Source organism: Callithrix jacchus, chromosome 18 (assembly GCF_049354715.1).
Source record: "Callithrix jacchus isolate 240 chromosome 18, calJac240_pri, whole genome shotgun sequence".
NCBI lineage: Eukaryota > Metazoa > Chordata > Mammalia > Primates > Cebidae > Callithrix > Callithrix jacchus.
In genome coordinates this window covers 44,179,062-44,197,634 of record NC_133519.1, presented here as the reverse complement: position 1 = coordinate 44,197,634, position 18,573 = coordinate 44,179,062, and the positions used below count along the sequence as shown (strand labels likewise).

At 39.2% G+C, this 18,573-nt stretch overlaps 1 protein-coding gene and 1 long non-coding RNA gene across 13 annotated transcripts in view; one reads left to right on the top strand and one right to left on the bottom strand.

Annotated features, from left to right (window-relative positions):
* The window catches only part of HMCN1 (hemicentin 1), a 532,161-nt gene that overhangs the window by 29,318 nt on the left and 484,270 nt on the right, over positions 1-18,573 (bottom strand). For 10 of the 12 annotated variants that reach the window (XR_013529004.1, XR_013529005.1, XM_035280045.3 and 7 more), the window contains 10 exons: positions 18,080-18,250; positions 17,776-17,946; positions 11,410-11,580; positions 11,028-11,198; positions 10,169-10,339; positions 9,830-10,000; positions 4,048-4,197; positions 3,623-3,760; positions 2,100-2,221; positions 1,255-1,492 (listed from right to left, as the gene is read on the bottom strand). Coding sequence is in view for 8 of the 12 variants with exons in the window: in XM_035280045.3 (XP_035135936.3) it covers positions 1,255-1,492; positions 2,100-2,221; positions 3,623-3,760; positions 4,048-4,197; positions 9,830-10,000; positions 10,169-10,339; positions 11,028-11,198; positions 11,410-11,580; positions 17,776-17,946; positions 18,080-18,250 (1,674 nt within the window). In the remaining 4 variants the exon portion in view is untranslated. Of the gene's footprint in view, positions 1-1,254; positions 1,493-2,099; positions 2,222-3,622; positions 3,761-4,047; positions 4,198-9,829; positions 10,001-10,168; positions 10,340-11,011; positions 11,199-11,409; positions 11,581-15,939; positions 16,069-17,775; positions 17,947-18,079; positions 18,251-18,573 lie in introns of those variants that run through there. The other 2 variants (XR_013529007.1, XR_013529006.1) reach the window with 2 other exon arrangements.
* Positions 17,815-18,573, top strand: part of LOC108589055 (uncharacterized) — a 41,935-nt gene continuing 41,176 nt past the window's right edge. Inside the window, exon 1 of the long non-coding RNA XR_001908209.5 lies at positions 17,815-17,976. This is a non-coding gene — a long non-coding RNA (uncharacterized LOC108589055). The remainder of the gene's footprint in view (positions 17,977-18,573) is intronic.

Below are 18,573 nucleotides of genomic sequence, written 5' to 3'. Positions count from 1 at the left end.
AGTTTTAGGCTTGGAAAAAGTTAAAGTGTACATGACTTTTCAGAAATCAATCATTGTAATTCATCTAGTTCCAGATGGTAGAAATTCACTTATTTGTGCCCAGTTATCTTTTTTTAATTAGACAGAGGAGTATTGAAAAAAGTAGAAACAGAAATTAGATTTGAAAAGCAGACATAATTGAGGAAAGAAAATGTAACTCTTCTTTCTGGTAGCTCATTTCTTTTGTTCAAGTGGCATGACATGCATGGCAATAGTAAAATGAGGTAGTAGTGGCAATGGTGTGTCAATGGCTATGAGACTTCATGAATCTGTGATTACCTAAAAAAATCTGTGCTCGTACTTTCAGATTACTATGAACTCAAATTTTATGAAGCAGTTTGATATAAGCTGAAGAAGAAAATGGTCATAAGTATGACTGATGGAAACGAGTAAACACTAAACGTGATAAAATAGTGATGTTTAAAATTTATATGGCTCTCTTTTAGGAAAGCTGGCACACGGGAAAACACATTCACCAGGTCAATGTAAATCCTTTTAAGTGAACTCATGGAAGCCTAAAGTTTAAAGTCACATAAACACTAAATACCTAACATGACTACATGCAAAAATCATCCCAGCATTAAAACGCCACAGAATATGGAATGTTAATTCCTGTGGTGGCTCTTATGACTGAAAAGGGAATCTCAGACACATCAAAGAACCACACAGCAGAGACGGACTGCTTAGATCAAGGGTTGCAGAATCCATGCTTAGGAAATGAAAAGCAGTTCAAAAATTATAGCTTTGAGGAACAAGAAATGACAGTTGGAATCCTGATTATTGCTGCACGGTTTTAAAAAGCTGCTTTAAAATACAGAAATTCTTTTTGACTAGGTTAGGACGTACCTTTGTATTATGTTTCAGGCATTTAAAAAATGTCTTGAAATATAAAATTCAAAACAACAAATGGACTTTACTATTTGAAGAAAAAGCCTCTGGACACATTATGTGTTTTTAACCCTCTCTGCACATAGAGAATAGAACAGCAACCCCAATGTGTAGTATGAAGAAGTATAATAGTAAAATAAATGTACCGGAACTCCAAATGGGTTGGCTTTTCCAGAGGGCTTTACTGAACAACACACATGAAAATCCTGATACCATCATGTTAGGTGTAGGCCTCAATGGCCTTATTTTGAATTTTTTTTGTTTGTTTTTTACCATTTAGAATGACTAGATGGCATAAAAATATGGATTTTCCTTGAATCAACTTACCTTTGGATATTGAAGCATGAATTTTAAAACCCAGTGTCTCTTCTAACTGGTTATAGTCAGATTCCACAGAGGATGCATGAAGTGTTTCAACCAAGAAAGGCATTCTTCCCCGTGCCTGATCATAGAGTATGGTGTGGCTCCATGTGTATGGGATGCTGACGCCATTAGTGGTGAACAGCCGGGTTGAGCAGGCGTACAGCTGCCCAGGACCTGTTTGAATGTAGTCCTCGGTGTAGTCCTAAGGAGAACAATGTGCATTCGAGAATCGGTATGGCTCCTGCTATTTTTTTTTTGTCCCGCTAAGGGGACCATGAAATGCAGAATGAGGGGGAAAGAGGATTAGGGGCTAAAAATACAGACTTCTTATAATAACTGTGCAGTAGTGTTCAGGAAATAACAAAGTTTGAACTCTTTAATTATAACATAGTTTCATAATTTTGCTGTCATAAATTTCAGTTTAATAAGAGACTCAGAGTTGTAGGTCATGAACAAAGATGGGAAAGAGCGATTGCTATCCTTTAATTTCTGAAATATTTTAGGGATAATACACAAAAACATTTATGTAAGGATTACTACCCTCTTTGTCTAAAGAAAATTAAACGAATCTCTCACATCAAGTATTTGATCTTGGTCTTGATAAGGAGGGTGGTAAAACCACTAAGAGAGTTTGTAAAAACCTGTCCCTGAAGATTTTTAAACAAAAGTCAGATAGTTATTATAACCTCAGTAGTTTGGACATTTCCCCAACAAAGTGAACAAGTTATCCATGCTCATTCTATGGACCTTTGACTCATACTCATCATTACTCTAACAAGCAGCAAAGACAAGTCATCCTGGCATTTTACCTTTACAGTGACTTCAGCAGGTGTCTGAAGCTGTAGGACATAGCCACTCACAACAACATCTAGCAGCAAAGCACCATCGGAATCCAAGCCCCGGGCAATATGAGTCATCCGCAAGATTTCTCCTGGAATTACAATGCATTCTTTTTTTTTTTTTTTTTTTGAGACGGAGTTTCGCTGTTGTTACCCGGGCTGGAGTGCAATGGCACGACCTCGGCTCATCGCAACCTCCGCCTCCTGGGTTCAAGCGATTTTCGTGCCTCAGCTTCCCAAGTAGCTGGGATTACAGGCACGTGCCACCATGCCCAGCTATTTTTTTGTATTTTTAGTAGAGACGGGGTTTCACCATGTTGACCAGGATGGTCTCGATCTCCGGACCTCATGATCCACCCGCTTCAGCCTCTCAAAGTGCTGGGATTATAGGCGTGAGCCACCGCGCCCGGCCAATGCATTCATTTTGACAGCAAAAAAGATATGGTTTGTGTAAGCATAGAGCAGATTTACCTTATATCCCACTTTAGCTATGTTACTGGAGTTCAAACTTGAGTCAGTATAGATGATGAGAACTGAATTAGCACTTAGCATCCTGATTAAAGAGTTACGTTTACTGAATTAATTTTTTTAACATTTCTTTTTATGTAGCAAAAATGTAGCATAAGGTTTCATGAATTTTATCCTTTAAATTCACAGGCAATGACAAAGCAGCCTTATAAAAATGAATTTTCTGTGACTGGCAAGAACCACTAGTCTGGCCACAGGTGCTTTGTTCTTTCCGATGCTTCAAAAAGTAGCAAAGGACATCTTAGTAAATGGATGGCCATGAAAAGATCCACTTGTCTTCTCCACTGATTAAATGCTGATTAAAGATAAGCCCTCCTCAAGCCCTTCTTCCTTAAAGGTCACTGCTATTGAGGCTGACCAACTGTGAAGAGGCTTGAAATGGAGCTCTCTAAACCTCTGTTTGCACATGGAAAGGGTCATGAATAGCTAACTCATACTCCTTAAGACTAGGTATAAGGGAGAAGCCTTTAGGTGTGCTTGTTTTTGTTTCTACCTTTTTTATAAAGAATTGCTATAAAGTACTCTAATTGAGTTTTGGTTTAAAGACAAAGGTGTATTTTCCTTCTTTAACTCGTAATCCACGTTTACATTGGGCTCTAGGTCACTTTCAGTGTAAATGTGCATTATCTAAGGACACTGTTCTGTCTTGGTTTTAGAGTGAGGGTCTATCAAGTTCTTCATAGGATTTAAAAAGAAAATATTTTTTAAAAAAAGAAGCAAAGAGGAGAGGAGAAAAACTTTTAGGGTATAAAAATTACTGCTTGAGAACACATGGACTCATGATCTTATGCTAGTCCAAGTTTACAGGAAAATATGAAATTGCTTTTTATCACTTATGATAAGGTTGCATACAAAAGTTTCAGATTATTCTCTGTGGGAAGATGTATTTCTCTTAGCCACCAATGATTAAGAAATTTTGGCAATCACTTTTTAACAACAGAATATTAAATTCAGCTAACACTAACCAGTTGCAAATTCCACTTGAGTTTCTCTTTTGAAGACGGCATTGGTGAGGGTAAAGCCATTGACTGCTTCTCCTATTTCCTTTGCTGTTGTCCAATAAATGGGATTGAGAATAGAAACTATCTTTCTCATCGCTGAACCTAAAGAAAAAAAGGATAAATGAGGTGATAGCAAAATTTTTACTGTCTATTTTATTGTCTTCATAGCACATTATTCACAAGGGTGAATTCTAAATAATGTGGAATACCAGAAACAAACACCAGTACCTCATGTATCTTTAAAAGCTTCCCACTGGAATAGAACTAAGGATTATACTTATGACTCAGTAGTAGTATTCTCTAGAACCTTAAGTGGAAGTAATAAGATGAAGAATAATATATGTTTTTAAAGAGAGGCTTATGAACAACTTCTATAAGCAAACACTCACCAAGACTGCGAGGTACGTTGGTGATTTTGGCATGTATTATTCTAGCATCAGAGTTAGGGCTATCAGCTATTGTGGCATTAAGGAAAGCAATTCCAAATTCAACATCGTTAATATTTCCAATAACACTTCCTCTGGCTCGCTGGGGCCCACCTATTGGGTGAAGAAAAAACATTCCTGGATAAGGATGCAATTTCATCAACATTACATGGGAGAAAAGAAGGCCAGTATTCAGAGATGCTACAAATCTTCTCTCAAACATCAAAAAGGTCATATGACATCTGAATTTAATAGTGAAATAAATAAGCTTTTAAAACATTCTACTTTCACATAACACCCATCATCCCCCATAAATCTAGGATCCTTCCAATCTATGTACATCATAGTGTTATTAATATTTCATAAGCCAAAGAATACAGTGTCCAGTCCCCAAACTAAAAATAATGTGTGTTGGTGGTGATGAAATGATATTTACAGTGAGAGTTTATTGAGCATGGCATGCATGACAGTAAACGTAATATGAGTTAACCCCTTTAATCCTGTCAACAATTCTATAAGGTAGCCTTACACAGCCATAGTTTGCAGACTAGAAAAATAAGTTTGGAGGAATTAAGCAACTTTCCCATCATTACATAGCTAGGAAGTGTAGAATGAGAATCTGAATGCAGATCTGCTTGGCATCAAACCCTATGTTCTTTTATTTATTGCCTCCTTCATGAGAACATCCAGGAAAAGGAGAGACTTCAACAACAGAACAGCCTCTAGGTCACTGCCAATGTAAACGTGGATTATCTAAGGACATTGCTCAGTCTTGGTTTTAGAGTGAGGGTTTATGAAGTTCCTCATAGTACAACTATATTGAAAGATGCTTAACTTGAGAGATACTGTGCTTTTGCCAGTGCTATAAAATTTATACCAAGGTAATCTGGTTGCAAAACAATTACACATTTTTTAAAAAGTGTCTCAACATTAATTTAATGCCTTCTTTCCATTATTCGACAAAATGGTGACTAGCACAGAATAGGTGGTTAATGAATGTTTTTCAAAATGAATTTCATGCTTTGACAAGAGAGGGCAACATACTGGGAAGAAGCTGATAGATTCATAAATATTCATGCTTTAATGTCTTTTAATTGAATACATTTTAAAGCAATCACTAGGTGTTTCAGATACTGTCATCTTGCACAGGGATATTTAGTTTTATCATACTTTGCTTTGTTGCCCTTTGAAGACACTGAGGTTCTTACAAATTGAAGGTTTGTGGCTACCCTGTGATGAGAAAGTCTACCGGTGCCATTTTTGCAACAGCCCGTGCTTACTCTGTCTTTTTGTGTCACATTCTGGTAATTCTTGCAATATTTCAAACTTCCTCATTATTATACCTCTTAGGTTGTTCTGTGATCAGTGGTCTTTGATGTTAGCATTGTAATTGTTTCGAGGTTTCATGAACTGTACCCATATGAGACGGTGAACTGAATCAGTGTCCCGTGTGCTCTGACCGCTCCCTCAGCCACCAGTTATTCCCCTGACTTTCGTCCTCTCCTCAAGCCGCCCTATTCCCTAAGACACAATATTAAAACTAGGCCAATTACTAACCCTACAGTGGTCTCTAAGTGTTCAAGTGAGAGTCAGAGTCTCAAAAGCTGCAAATCGTTAAGCTTAGTGAGGCAGGCATGTAGAAAATTGATGTAGGCCAAAAGCTAGGCTTCTTGCCCCAAAGAGTTAGCCAAGTTGTGAAGGCAAAGAAAGTCTTGAAGAAAACTGGAAGTGCTACTCCAGTGAATGCACAAATGATCAGAAAGTGAAACAGTCTTGTTTTTAATATGGAGAAAGTCTGAGTGGTTTGAATAAAAGTCAAACCAGCCACAATGTTCCCTTAAGCAAAAACCCAATCCAGATTAAGGCCCTAACTCTCTTTAATTCCACGAAGTTTGAGGGAGATAAGGAAGCAGCAGAAGACAAGCGGCTTAAGGACTGAAGCCATTTAAATAACATAAAAGTGCAAGGGGCCGGGCGCGGTGGCTCAAGCCTGTAATCCCAGCACTTTGGGAGGCCGAGGCGGGTGGATCACGAGGTCAACAGATCGAGACCATCCTGGTCAACATGGTGAAACCCCGTCTCTACTAAAAATTACAAAAAGTTAGCTGGGCACGGTGGCGCGTGCCTGTAATCCCAGCTACTCAGGAGGCTGAGGCAGGAGAATTGCCTGAACCCAGGGGGCGGAGGTTGCGGTGAGCCGAGATTGCGCCATTGCACTCCAGCCTGGGTAACAAGAGCGAAACTCCGTCTCAAAAAAAAAAAAAAAAAAAGTGCAAGGTAGAACAGCACATGCAGATGTAGAACCTGGGGCTAAGTTATCGGTAAAGGTGGCTACACTAAACAGATTTTCAATGTAACAAAACAGTCTTCTCTTGGAAGAAGATACCAGCTAGAGAGGTGAAATCAATGCCTGGCTTCAAAGCTCCAAAAAACAAGTTGACTGTTTTGTTAATGTCACCAACTTCGTAAGTCCTTAAGTTGAGGTCAATGCTCATTGCAAAAGTCCTAGCCTAGGGCCCATAAGAATCGTGATAAATCTATTCTGCTTCTGTGCTATAAATGAAACAACAAAGCCTGGGTGACAGCACATCTGTTCATAGCATTGTTTCCTGAATATTTTCAGCCCATTTTTGAGACCTAATGTTCAGGGGAAAAAAAATGATTCCTTTCAAAATATTACTGCCCATTGACAATGTGACTGTTCACTGCAGAGGTCTAACAGAGATGTACAGGGAAATAAATGTTGCTTTCATGCCTGCTAATACAGCATCCATTCTGCAGCCATGGATCAAGGAGTAGTTTTAAGACTTATTATTTAAGAAATACATTTTATAGGCCAGGTGCTTGTGGCTCATGCCTATGATCCCAGCTCTTTGGGAAGCCGATGCCAGTGGATCACTTGAGGACAGGAGTTCAAGACCAGCCTGGCCAACATGATGAAACCTTGTCTCTACTAAAAAAAATACAAAAAATTAGCTGGGCATGGTGGTGGGCACTTGTAATCACAGCTACTCAGGAGGCTGCGGCAGGAGAATTGCTTGACCCCAGGAGCCAGAGGTTGCAGTGAGCTGAGATCACGCCACTATACTCCAGCCTGGGCGACAAAGAGACTCTCTCAAACAAACAAAAACACAAAACCCAGAAAGAAATATTTCCTAAGGCTACAGCTACCATAGTGATTCCCTTGTTGGATCTGGGCAAAGTGAACAGAAAACCTTCTGGAAAGGATTCATCATTCTAGATCCCATTAAGAACATCTGTGGAAGGAGGTCAAAATACCAACATTAACAGGAGATTGAAAGTTGATTCCACCCATCATGGATAACTTTGAGGGTTCGGTGGAGGAATTAACTCCAGAAGTGGTTAAAAGAGCAGGAGAATTAGAAGTATCTCCTAAAGATGGGATTGAATTGCTACAATCTTATGATAAAACTTGAATGGCTGAGGAATTGCTTCTTACAAATGAACAAAGAAAATTCTTTCTTGATATGGAACCTCCTCCTGGCAAAGATGCTGTGAACATTGTTAAAATGACAGCAAAGGATCTAAAATATTCCCTAAACTTAGTTGATGAAGCAGTGGCAGGATTTGAGAGGACTCACTCCAATCTTGAAAGTTTGACTGTGGGTAAAGTGCTGTTAAACAGCATGGCCCGCTACAGAGAAATCATTCATGAAAGGAAGAATCAAATGATGTGGCAAATAGCATTCTTGACTATTTTAAGAAATTGCCACAGCCACCCTAACCTTCAGCATCTGCCACCCTGATCAATCAGCAGCCATCAACACCAAGGCGAGACGCTCTGCAAGCAAAAAGATTGACTTGCTGAAGGCTCAGATAATTAGTATTTTTTTTTTTAGCAATAAAGCATTTAAAAATTAAGATATGTGTACTGTTTTTTTAGAAATAATGCTATTGCATACTTAATATTACTACAGAATAGTGTAAACATAACTCTTATATGCACTGGGAAACCAAAACATTCATGTGACTTATGTGACTTGCTCTATTGCAATATTCACTTCCTTGTGGTGCCCTGGAACTGAATCTGCAATATCTCTGAGGTATGCTTGTATTACATATTGGAGAGAAATACAATTGTATTCAGTCTCAGAAAAATCAGTAAGTGTATGCTTTACCGTTTTAATTTACACTACTTTTATTACTAATACTGAGAGAAAACGTTTTTTCATGTTGATGCAACCTTCATGGTCTATATGACATCCGTTTGCCACGAAGTGAAGAAAAAAATGATAAGAAAAAATACACGAAGCCTGCCTTCATAGAGTTTATGTCTGAATTGTGGGGGGAGGGGAAACAATCTAAATCCCACAAATAAATATAAGGTTGGAATGCACTAATGTGCACGGTATCTAGAAAAGTTTGAGAAGAAAGTAAAAATAAACTTTCTTTAAGTCTCTTCTTTAAGTTTTAACTAAGCCGGGGAGGGCAGAAGGCCTTTCTCAGTAGGAGGAGTATTTGTCACTCTTTTGGGGTAGCGGCCTGTCACATCTGAGAGGGCAAAAGCAGCAGAGAGCATAGAGAGTACAGAAACCATGCCGCAAGATGATGCAGGAAAGCAGAGAGCCAGTCAGGACTGGGTAGGTCATTTTGGTTCTTATCCTTAGTCCTAAGCAGGGATAATGGGGAGTATGAGGACCACTAATTTACTTAGCTCTCTGGGTCATTGATGACATTTTGACCCTGGTTCTCTGTCTCACATAGGGACTTGAGTCCCAGTGCTCAACAGACTCCTAGTTCTGAATACCTGGGCGGGACCCCTGAAATTCTCTGCCAGACTCTGCAACCCAAACTGTCGGCCCATTTGTACTTCCTGATGCCACCGGGGCCCTGCTACCACCAGAGGCCGGGCTACAAAATGCATCAACTGAAGCGGACACCATGCCTCAGTTAGAACCTCAAAGTCCTTGTTAGTCGATATGTTGAACAGTTGTTGCGGGTGGTAGACCCATCTACTTCCTTTAGCTTCTAGGGCCTACACATTTTTAAATGTAAATCTCTCTGACTTTTGATTTTTCAGGAACATTTTATTTCTAAGGAACCTTCAAAGCTTTGGAAAGTCTAATTGATATCTTGACACCTCAACAATATAAAACTGTTATTCTTGGTCATCTTACAACCTTTAGAAGCCTGCCTGCTGAGGGAAGGTATTTAGTGTTAGCTGCAATTTCCTGGAATCCTAGCAAAAAAGTATTTCTAAGGCCCATCTTCTGTTTATACAGAAGACGTCCAGACTTCTCAATTTTTACATCACTTGCTAGATGTGATGCATGACTCGGGCTGCGCTTGTTATTTGAACTCCCCCATTCTTCTTCCTCGGACTGAACTGATCCTTATTTCACTTCCCACACTCGTGTCCTTCACATTCCCATCCTCAGAGGAACAGCCTCCAATTATGGCATTCTTTAGATCTTTAGCTGCTGCCCCACCTTACCTTCAGTCTAGAGTCTCAGCCCATTTTCCCCAACTCTGCCTCACCCTTTTTCCTGTCAAGGCTTGGACTATATCCTTTTACCAGGAAGGCTGAAAGGGAGACAGCTTAAGGCTAGAACCCAGCCTTGAGTTGATACAGAGCTGCACCAATCAGGAGCAAGAAAGTACATTGCTTTTTTTTTTCCCGAATTCCTCCGCTCAGGGTTGGCATTGTTCTGTCATTTGTGGCACCTTTCTCTAATTTGTGCAAAGGCTCTAAATGTGTTGCCAAGGTTCCAGTTTAGTTGCTTACCTGGACATGCTTGTACATTGCATCTGGTCACTTGAGTAGTGTCTCCGGGACAGGGACGGCCACCTTTAGCTGGCACGGGATGATCACACAGCCGCTTCCGAGTCTTTCCTCCTCCTCCACAAGAGGCAGAGCACTGGCTCCAATGATGCCAGCTTCCCCAGCTTCCATCCACTGTGAACAAGAATGGAACAGTCAGAGTTAACAGACTGGCTTCAAAATCTACACTTGGGGTGCCCCTACCTACACAACTTTCATTTTAAGGGCTGAAGCAATGGGGCTGCCACAATGAGCACTAAGTGAAATGCTACTTATTCTACTGCCAGAAATCAAGAGGCTCACCAGGACACATGTCAGTGTTGCACCTCTGGAGCTGGGAGTCTGGTCCCCCACAAGCTCTTCCCCCGTTGGAGGGACGAGGGTTGTCACATGTGCGGTAACGCCGCATCTGCCCTCCATTACACGTCCGGCTGCACATTCCCCAGCCACTCCAAGGACTCCAGTTACCATGGGCTACAAGACAGAATAATCTGCGATGAAAACAGAGCCCTCAGAATGAGCAGTGCTCAAAATGACATTCATACAAAAAGTATGAAAAAGTCTCTGTTCAGCACCTGAAACAAAACATACAAGTCTATAAATAGGCAACTTACAGAGGAAGACAGTTTAGCTCCGGTTTTGACCAGAAACTGTATACATTCCAGTGTTTGCATGATTCCATTTAACATACATTTATTGAGTCTTAAAATATTCCAGGAGCTGGAGGTATAAATGAGACAGGGTCTCTGCTGTTGATGAGCCAAGACTAAAATTCAGGATACAATATCACTCAAATTTCCAGATATCATGTTGCTGCGAGGGTCTAAAAATCCGGCTTGATGACTGAATTAAGGCAGAGAGCTGCCTGCTTACCTTCATAAGGAATCATAAGCATCATGAAGAGTTAGCATGCAAGGGTGCTCTCATTCTTACATTCTGCAGCTAGTCCTATATAGAGCAAGTGAAATAGGATACAGCTCCTGCCTGTATGAATCGAAGACATCTATGGTATTATACAGACACAATAGCAACCTTACGACATTCTGACATCCTAAACCAAAGGTCAAAGAACCAAGTAACAGAATATTATGACTTTAAGTAATTAAGATAATAATGAAACTTTATGAAAGTATAATGTTGACTCACTGTTTCCAACACTCACTTGGACAAGGGTCACTATTGCAAAAATCACTCTGGATATCACTTCCTTCACATTTCCTTCCTCCATACTGGGGCACAGGGTCGGAGCATTCCCTCGTTCTCTGCCTGGCACCTCCTCCACAGGACACAGAACAGGCACTCCAACTCGCCCAAGTCGCCCACTTGCCATCAACTGGAATAAAGGAAAAAAGGACATGCTTTCTTACTACCTAGAAACCATTGCATTACATCTGGGCATTATTAGTTCTTGGGGGCACAGTTAGAGTGGGATAGATTCTTGGTGCCATGCTACCTAGGTACATGCTAATTTGGTAAAGGTGTAAACGATGTATTCCTAGGTACATGCTGATTTGGTAAAGGTATAAACGGTGTATTTCTCTTACTTGGACACTGTCTTTCATTGCAAACTTGCATCTGTGTTTCTGCTCCGTCACAGTAGGACCCGCCAAACTCTGGTGGTGGGTTATCACAGAGCCTTGCTCTCGTCTGAGCACCTTTCCCACAACTTGCGCTGCAGGTTCCCCAGGGCTGCCAAGCACTCCATGCTCCATGAACTACAAACACCCCAAAGACAAGTTTCAAGACACAGAACCGTGCTTGTTTAAAAACCAAAATTATATAAATAAATTAACTCAGTAATGAGCTATTCAGCCCATAATCTAAGAGAACTGAAACTGAACCAAAGGAAACATAACAAACAATGTTCTTTCTCCTTCTGGTTAGATTTTCAGAGGAATTTGTGTCTATAGGGAAATTCAGAAGGCTTACCCGATGCCAAAATAAATGCTTAAAATCACCCAAAGGAACTATTTTATTACAATTAAATTTACTCAAACTACCATATATAAACACAGTCTGAGTATTTAAGCCCTAGCTAAGTATTTGTCTGTGTTCTTTGCTCTGGGGAAAGTGGAAGGAACTGGGAGTTTGGGAACAAGGCTGCGTAACAGATTGAGATGTGGTTATGGACAACACAAATATTTCCACAAAGATAATTTGGACCCTAGACAGCGAGACCACATCCTTAAGCCCGATTCAGCTTCGTGCCTACATATGTACTTGGATCTTTCAACAACGTGATGATTTGCACAGCTGTAATTCTTTGAAAAAAACTTTCTCCATTACAGATGTTCATGAATTAAAAGCTCTGAATAACATGCTACCCTGCTTCCTAAACGACATAAAAGCTGACCAGGAGTTTCCAAGAAGTGATATTAAGGCCTTCCTTTTGGTAACTAACACATTACACCATTGGACACAAGAGTAAATCAACCTTACGCTTTACCACGTACATGGGCTGAGATTCAACATTATGGCTTTCCTTATGTACAGGTAGACAAACAGCAGGTAATTTTTTGTTTTCGGGGAACTTTCTAGATAAGGAGCTCATAAAGTATGTCTTCTGGTCACCTGGTGTAACCAAAATATGAGAAAAAATAAGAGCCTCAAAGGCTGAGTGTAAATATTCCCCAGAACAAGTTGAAAACTGTGTAATGAAACTATCATTTGTCTGCTTTAATTAGAGAAATACTTTAAAATGCATTTTACAGTTTCTTATAATTAATGGATTTCTGATTGACTAATTATCCTTGAACTTTGTAGACAAAAACATGATCACACAAATCTATTTTAGCCAACAAGAATTTTCACTAAAAAGTGGCTAAACCTCAGAAGAAATAAGAAAGCCTTTATATATATGGTGGATATTCAAAACTACTTCTGTATTATACTCAGGCTGTGGATGCTCATAGTCCTCAAATATAGACTATAAGATTTTGAAAACTCTGAAGTTCCAATTATTTCTATGTATTTTATTTTCAAGGCTGTTGGCTAACAAGAGCCCCAACCTCTTACCATATAATGCCATTTAATATAGATGCATTTTTAACTGGAGGATTAATAATTGGGTAACATTCGTTCATTTAAGATCTGTGTCATTTCTATTACATATAAATATAAGTTTGCAGCTAAAGGCCTTTTTATTTTTATTTTTTAACCAATGTGGAAAATCTTAACTAGAATTGGACTTCAAGACATATAATGTTGGGGAGTTCAAGTGTTTCTTTTATAAAAATGCAATGATAGCAAGAAAAAAGGAAGAATGGTAATATAAACTGGAGAAGGCATAAAACATCATGCTATCTAGACAGAAAAAAACAAGAACTAAAAACAGAACTACGATTCATCCCAGTAATCCCACTATGGATATAAAAGCCCAAGGCAATATAAATTGTTCTACCATAAAGACACATGCATGTGTGTGTTCACTAAACACTATTTGCAATAGCAAAGACAGAAGCAACCAAAACACCCAACAGTTGTACACTGGATAAAGAAAACATGCTACATATACACCATGGAATACTATGCAGCCACGAAAAAGAATGACATCCTTTGCAGAAACGGATGGAACTGAAGGTCATTATCCTTAGCAAACTAACTCAGGAACAGAAAACCAAATGCCACGTGTTCTCACTTATAAGTGGGAGCTAAATAATGAGAACACATAGACAGAAAGAGGAGAACTACAAACACTGGGGCCCACTTGAGGCAGGAGGGTGGAAGGAAGAAGAGGTTTAGGAAAAAAAAAAACTGTTGGATACTATGCTTAGTATGCAGGTGACGAATAATCTGTACATCAAACCCCTGAGTCAGGAGTTTACTTACATAACAAACCTGAACATGTACCCCTGAAACTAAAATGAAAGTTAAAATATTTTTTAAAAAAGTACAGAGGGATTAGTAGGGAAGAAAAATGCAAAATATTATCACTTGAATTTGTTGTTACACTACTTTGTGGTTTTAATTACGGAAGGGTAGAGGAGCACAATGCTAGGAGTGGAGTTTCCAGGCAGACATTCTGGGCCTGAATAACTATTCTGCCCTTACAGGCCATGCCATCCTGACAAGTGACTTGGCTTCTGTGTGCCTAGTCTCATCATCTGCAACATGCAAATAAAAGATAATTTATTAGAGTTGAGGTGAGCAATAAGGAGTTCATAGAAGAAAGCTGCTTGGAACAGTGCAGGACAGGTAGTAAATCCTATGTAAGTGTAAGCTAGGAGCTTTGCTCAGAGTTCAACACTTGAAAAAATGTTCGTTCTTTAATTTGTAAGTATATATGTATTTTAATGACAATGATTCTCAAATGTCAGGCTAGGCCCTCCCTGAATATATCAATCTTAAAAAAGATTTGCAGTTTAAAAACACTCTTCTAACTGGGGCAGGGAAAGTACAAAATAAGTTTGAAGTAACCAGAAAGTAAGGAAGTACTCAAAGAATCATGAGGACATCTAAGAGAACACTGAAACCAGCCGGGACGGGCCACCTCCACTAACCTATTCTAGGATAATGTGAACACCATGATAAATAATGACAGTCTATGATAAACAGGGGGTCCTCAATCCCATGGGCCATGGATCGCTTGGCAAGTGAGCAAAGCTTCGTCTGTATTTACAGCTACTCCCCATCACTCACATTACCACAAAAGCTCCCCCTCCTGTCAGATCAGCAGTGGCATTAGATTCTCATAGGAGCACGAATCCTATTGGGAACCGTGCATGTGAGGGATCTAGGTTATGTTGCTCCTTATGAGAATCTAATGCCTGATGATCTGTCACTGTCCCCCATCAACCCCAGAAAGGACGCTCTAGTTGCAGGAAAACAAGCTCAGGATTTACAGTGATTCTACATTATGGTGTGTGATTATTTCATTATATATAAAAATGCACAATAAACATAATGTGCTTGAATTATCCTGAAACCATCCCCCCACCCCTCAGTCTGTGGAAAAACTGTCTTCCACAAAGCCTTTCCCTGGTGCCAAAAAGGTTGGGTTCCACTGTGATAAACCACCGAATGATACCAGAGTATCATACCATTACATAATACCTGAATTCTTATTGATATAAAAAGTAAAGAGATGAGAAAGTTCCTTACAGTAGAAGTCAATAACAGCTATGGAAGATAATGATGAGTTGGAAACAGCTACTTTGCAAAAGTCACAGTAATAACTGATTGAAGCAGAAATCAGAAATGGATGCGAAAACTAGTGTGAAAGGTTGATAAGATGTTTATATAGTCTCCAAGTTTCCCTACAAAATACTTAGTAATAATACAAGCAAAACTAGGAACTGTACAATGACAGACCCCACCTTTAACAAGTGAAGAAAGTTAACACCGCCAGTATGGGACAAACTGACATATGTTCCTTCTGAATGATGCACTGAGAAGGACAAAACCATTTCTGCGGTGTTCCTGCCAAAACGCAAAACCTGCGTGTAATCATGAGGAAACGTTAGACAAACCCAAGTGAAACTGTCTGCTATGATGGGGTTGGCCTGTACATTCAAAAACATTAAGGTCACGACAGAAGACTGAGAAAATGTTCCAACTAAATGAGACTGAAGAGACACAACAAATAAGTGAGAGTGTGATCCTGGATTGGTTCTCGGAATGGGGAAAACAAGAGTTATAAAGGATATTACTGGGGCAACTGACAAAATCTGAATATGGACTGTGGATTAGATAATGAATTCAGATAATAGCATCAATATCAAATTTCCCAGTTTTGATCACTGTACTATGTTCATGAAAGAGAATGTCCTTGTTTTGGGAAATACACAAAATTTCACTTGACAGTGTTATATAGAAATTATCTGTACTGTTCTTACAACCCTTTTAGAAGTTCAACATTGTTAAAAATAAATTGTACTGAAAGCAAGTATCTTCTGCCCCTTAGATTTTCACATACCTTCTGGATGAGAAAGGCTGTCTTAGGCTGGCTACCCATTTTGCAGTGGTGAGCTGAGAAATGTTTAGCAACCAACTCTCTAGGGGGTGGGGAGGAAAACTGACTTGTAGCATCTGCTGATTGTTGTGGTATAGATAGTCCTACTGCAGCTGATATTTACCTATTAGTATGGCATCACAAACTCATACACATGCTCTCATTGAATTGCTCCAGGACACCACCACCATTATGCTCAAACAATAGCTAAATTCAATTGGTTTAGGGGCTGGGAGAAACAACTAGAGAAAGCCTAAAAAAAAAGCCAAAAGAATAGTGAACAAAACAACAGTAAATAAGCAAGCAGACATTAAGCAAATAGTTACTCAACAAGAAGAGAAAAAACTGGCTTTTAGGATATTTACAAATATCATTTAGTTATTATATAGTTGTTATAGATGACAAATTACACAAAAATTGCTCTGATTAAGTATTTTCTGCTCTTTTAAATTTAGAACATCATGTTATTACAACCGGCTTTTAAATTCTTTAAGACTAAAATAAATGGTTTCTTGTTTAAGATGTCAGGACAGTACTTTGTGTTTGTAATGTAATCAAAGTTCTGAATTGCAAATCCAGATACCTACAATTTAAATAAGCTTGGTAATTAGATCAATCTGGGTTCAAATCTTTGATTCACTTTTTATTAACTATCTATCCTTAGTCAATTACTGAATATCATTTTCTTTTTTTCTTTTCTATTTTACTTTAGGGTCTGGGGTACATGTGCAGGTCATGCAGGGTTGTTGCATAGGTACATACATAATACTGAATATTATTTTCTAAATCTTTCCTCATCTGCACAATAGGATACAATACCCAATGTACTGAATACCTGTCCCTTTTCGGTTTGTGTATTTCTTTTTCTGACCAGTCCAGCTAAGATAGGTCTCCAAGTTGTACTCCATCATTTCAACTCTCTGAGTTTTTTGGGCGTGTTGATCAACACTGGAAAGATACTGTTGATCATTTTAAGTCTAGCAACTAGAACAATGCCTTGACGACAGAGTAAGCATTCAATAAATATTTGTTGTGTGAATTAATGAATAAATAAATTAACGGCTCCTCTACTTTGCATGATTTCTTTCTCTGCCCCTCATTATACTAGGTAGGCAGCTCACCCAAGCTGGCTATTAAAATACCCTTCTCCTGGACTATTTGAGTTCAGGGGTGAGCATGTGACCCAAACAAAGTGCAAACAGCATTCTTTCCGAGGGACTGATATGAATTCTGAGAGACAACGAAACTCTTTTTCTCTGAGACCTTACTTAGATTATAATACCCTGGGAGCCACTGGCTGTCAGCAGTCACTTTTTCCATCACATGGAAAGAGTATAACAGAGAATAAAGCCAAAGAGAGGAAAGCAGGGATGAGAGATGGAAAACATGCTAGTAAAAGCATTGTTCAAATTCTTGGAAGCAATAATACCTGAAGAGTTTTCTACTTAGACTTGTTTGATTTGTCACTGTAACCTGAAAGAGTGCTAAAATAGAAAGTCTGTAACAATATGCAGCATCTAGCATGGTTCCTATCGTATGATAGGTATTCAGTGAATGACAGCGATTAGTATTTACCCCTCACAGATGTGTGTTTCTGAGCAAGTCCTTAACCTCTCTAGGGTTCACTTTTCTCACTTAGAAATGGATGGCTGGATTAGATGTTACTTTATGACCTTGTAAATACTTAATGTTTTCTTTACACGGTTCGAAAAATACACTCTAGTTTGGAGACTTTCTTCATGTTCAATTAAATCAAGTATTTTGCTTAATGTCGATGAATACCTTTACAAGTTTATCCATGAAAGAGAACTAAGAATATAGTGATAGTGAACGAACATATTCTCAAGGGTAGAGGCCATAACATCTTCTTACAATGAAGAAGAAAGGGTGAATATAATTATTTCATAGGAGTTAAAATAGAAAAGTTTTTCTTATCCTAGTATTATCAGTGCATTCTCACCTGGGCAATGCCTAATGTTGCACATAATTATTTCCACAGCATTCCCTTCACATGGCCGCCCACCGTGCTGAGCTGACGGATTATTGCAAGTCCTGCTCCTGGTCTGGTTGCCACGTCCACAGCTCCTTGTGCATGCTTCCCAAGGACTCCATTCCGACCAGCTACCATCCACTATGCAAAAGTAAACCATTATACCATCGGGTACGTTTTAAGTTAGAGTATTAACACCGGGGCAAGCTATAGGTGGAAAACAGACATGAAGGTCTACTAAACACATGCCTATCGGTTAAATAAGGAGGTGTACCTGGACACGGCTTATTTTGACAGTTTCGCACTTCCAAATCTGAACCTGGGCAGGGCTTCCCTCCATTGGCGGGAAGGGGCTGGTTGCACAGACGACTCCTCTTTTGGATGCCTTTCCCACAGGTGACACTGCAGGCTCTCCATGCAGACCACTGTGAAAATCCACCATGAACTGCAAATAAAACGTGGTACTTTGTCTTTGCTTTTGCAAATAAATCTTGTAAAGATTTCATTTAAGATAACACGCTGGTTACAGAGCTAAATATATAGTTGTGGAGAAATAGCTTATGGAAGCTCTCCTTTAAGGTAAAGTTAAAATCCAAGAGTGAGAGAAGAACTCTAGTTAACTAGAGTTTCTTCTCAGACCTAGTCCTCACTCACTTGCACATGGCTGCTGGAAGACGTAGTGACCAGTAAGTTTACAAACTGTTTACCTTTGGACGTAATTCTTTAAAGCAAAACATACACATTGATTTCTGAGAATAGATTTGACTT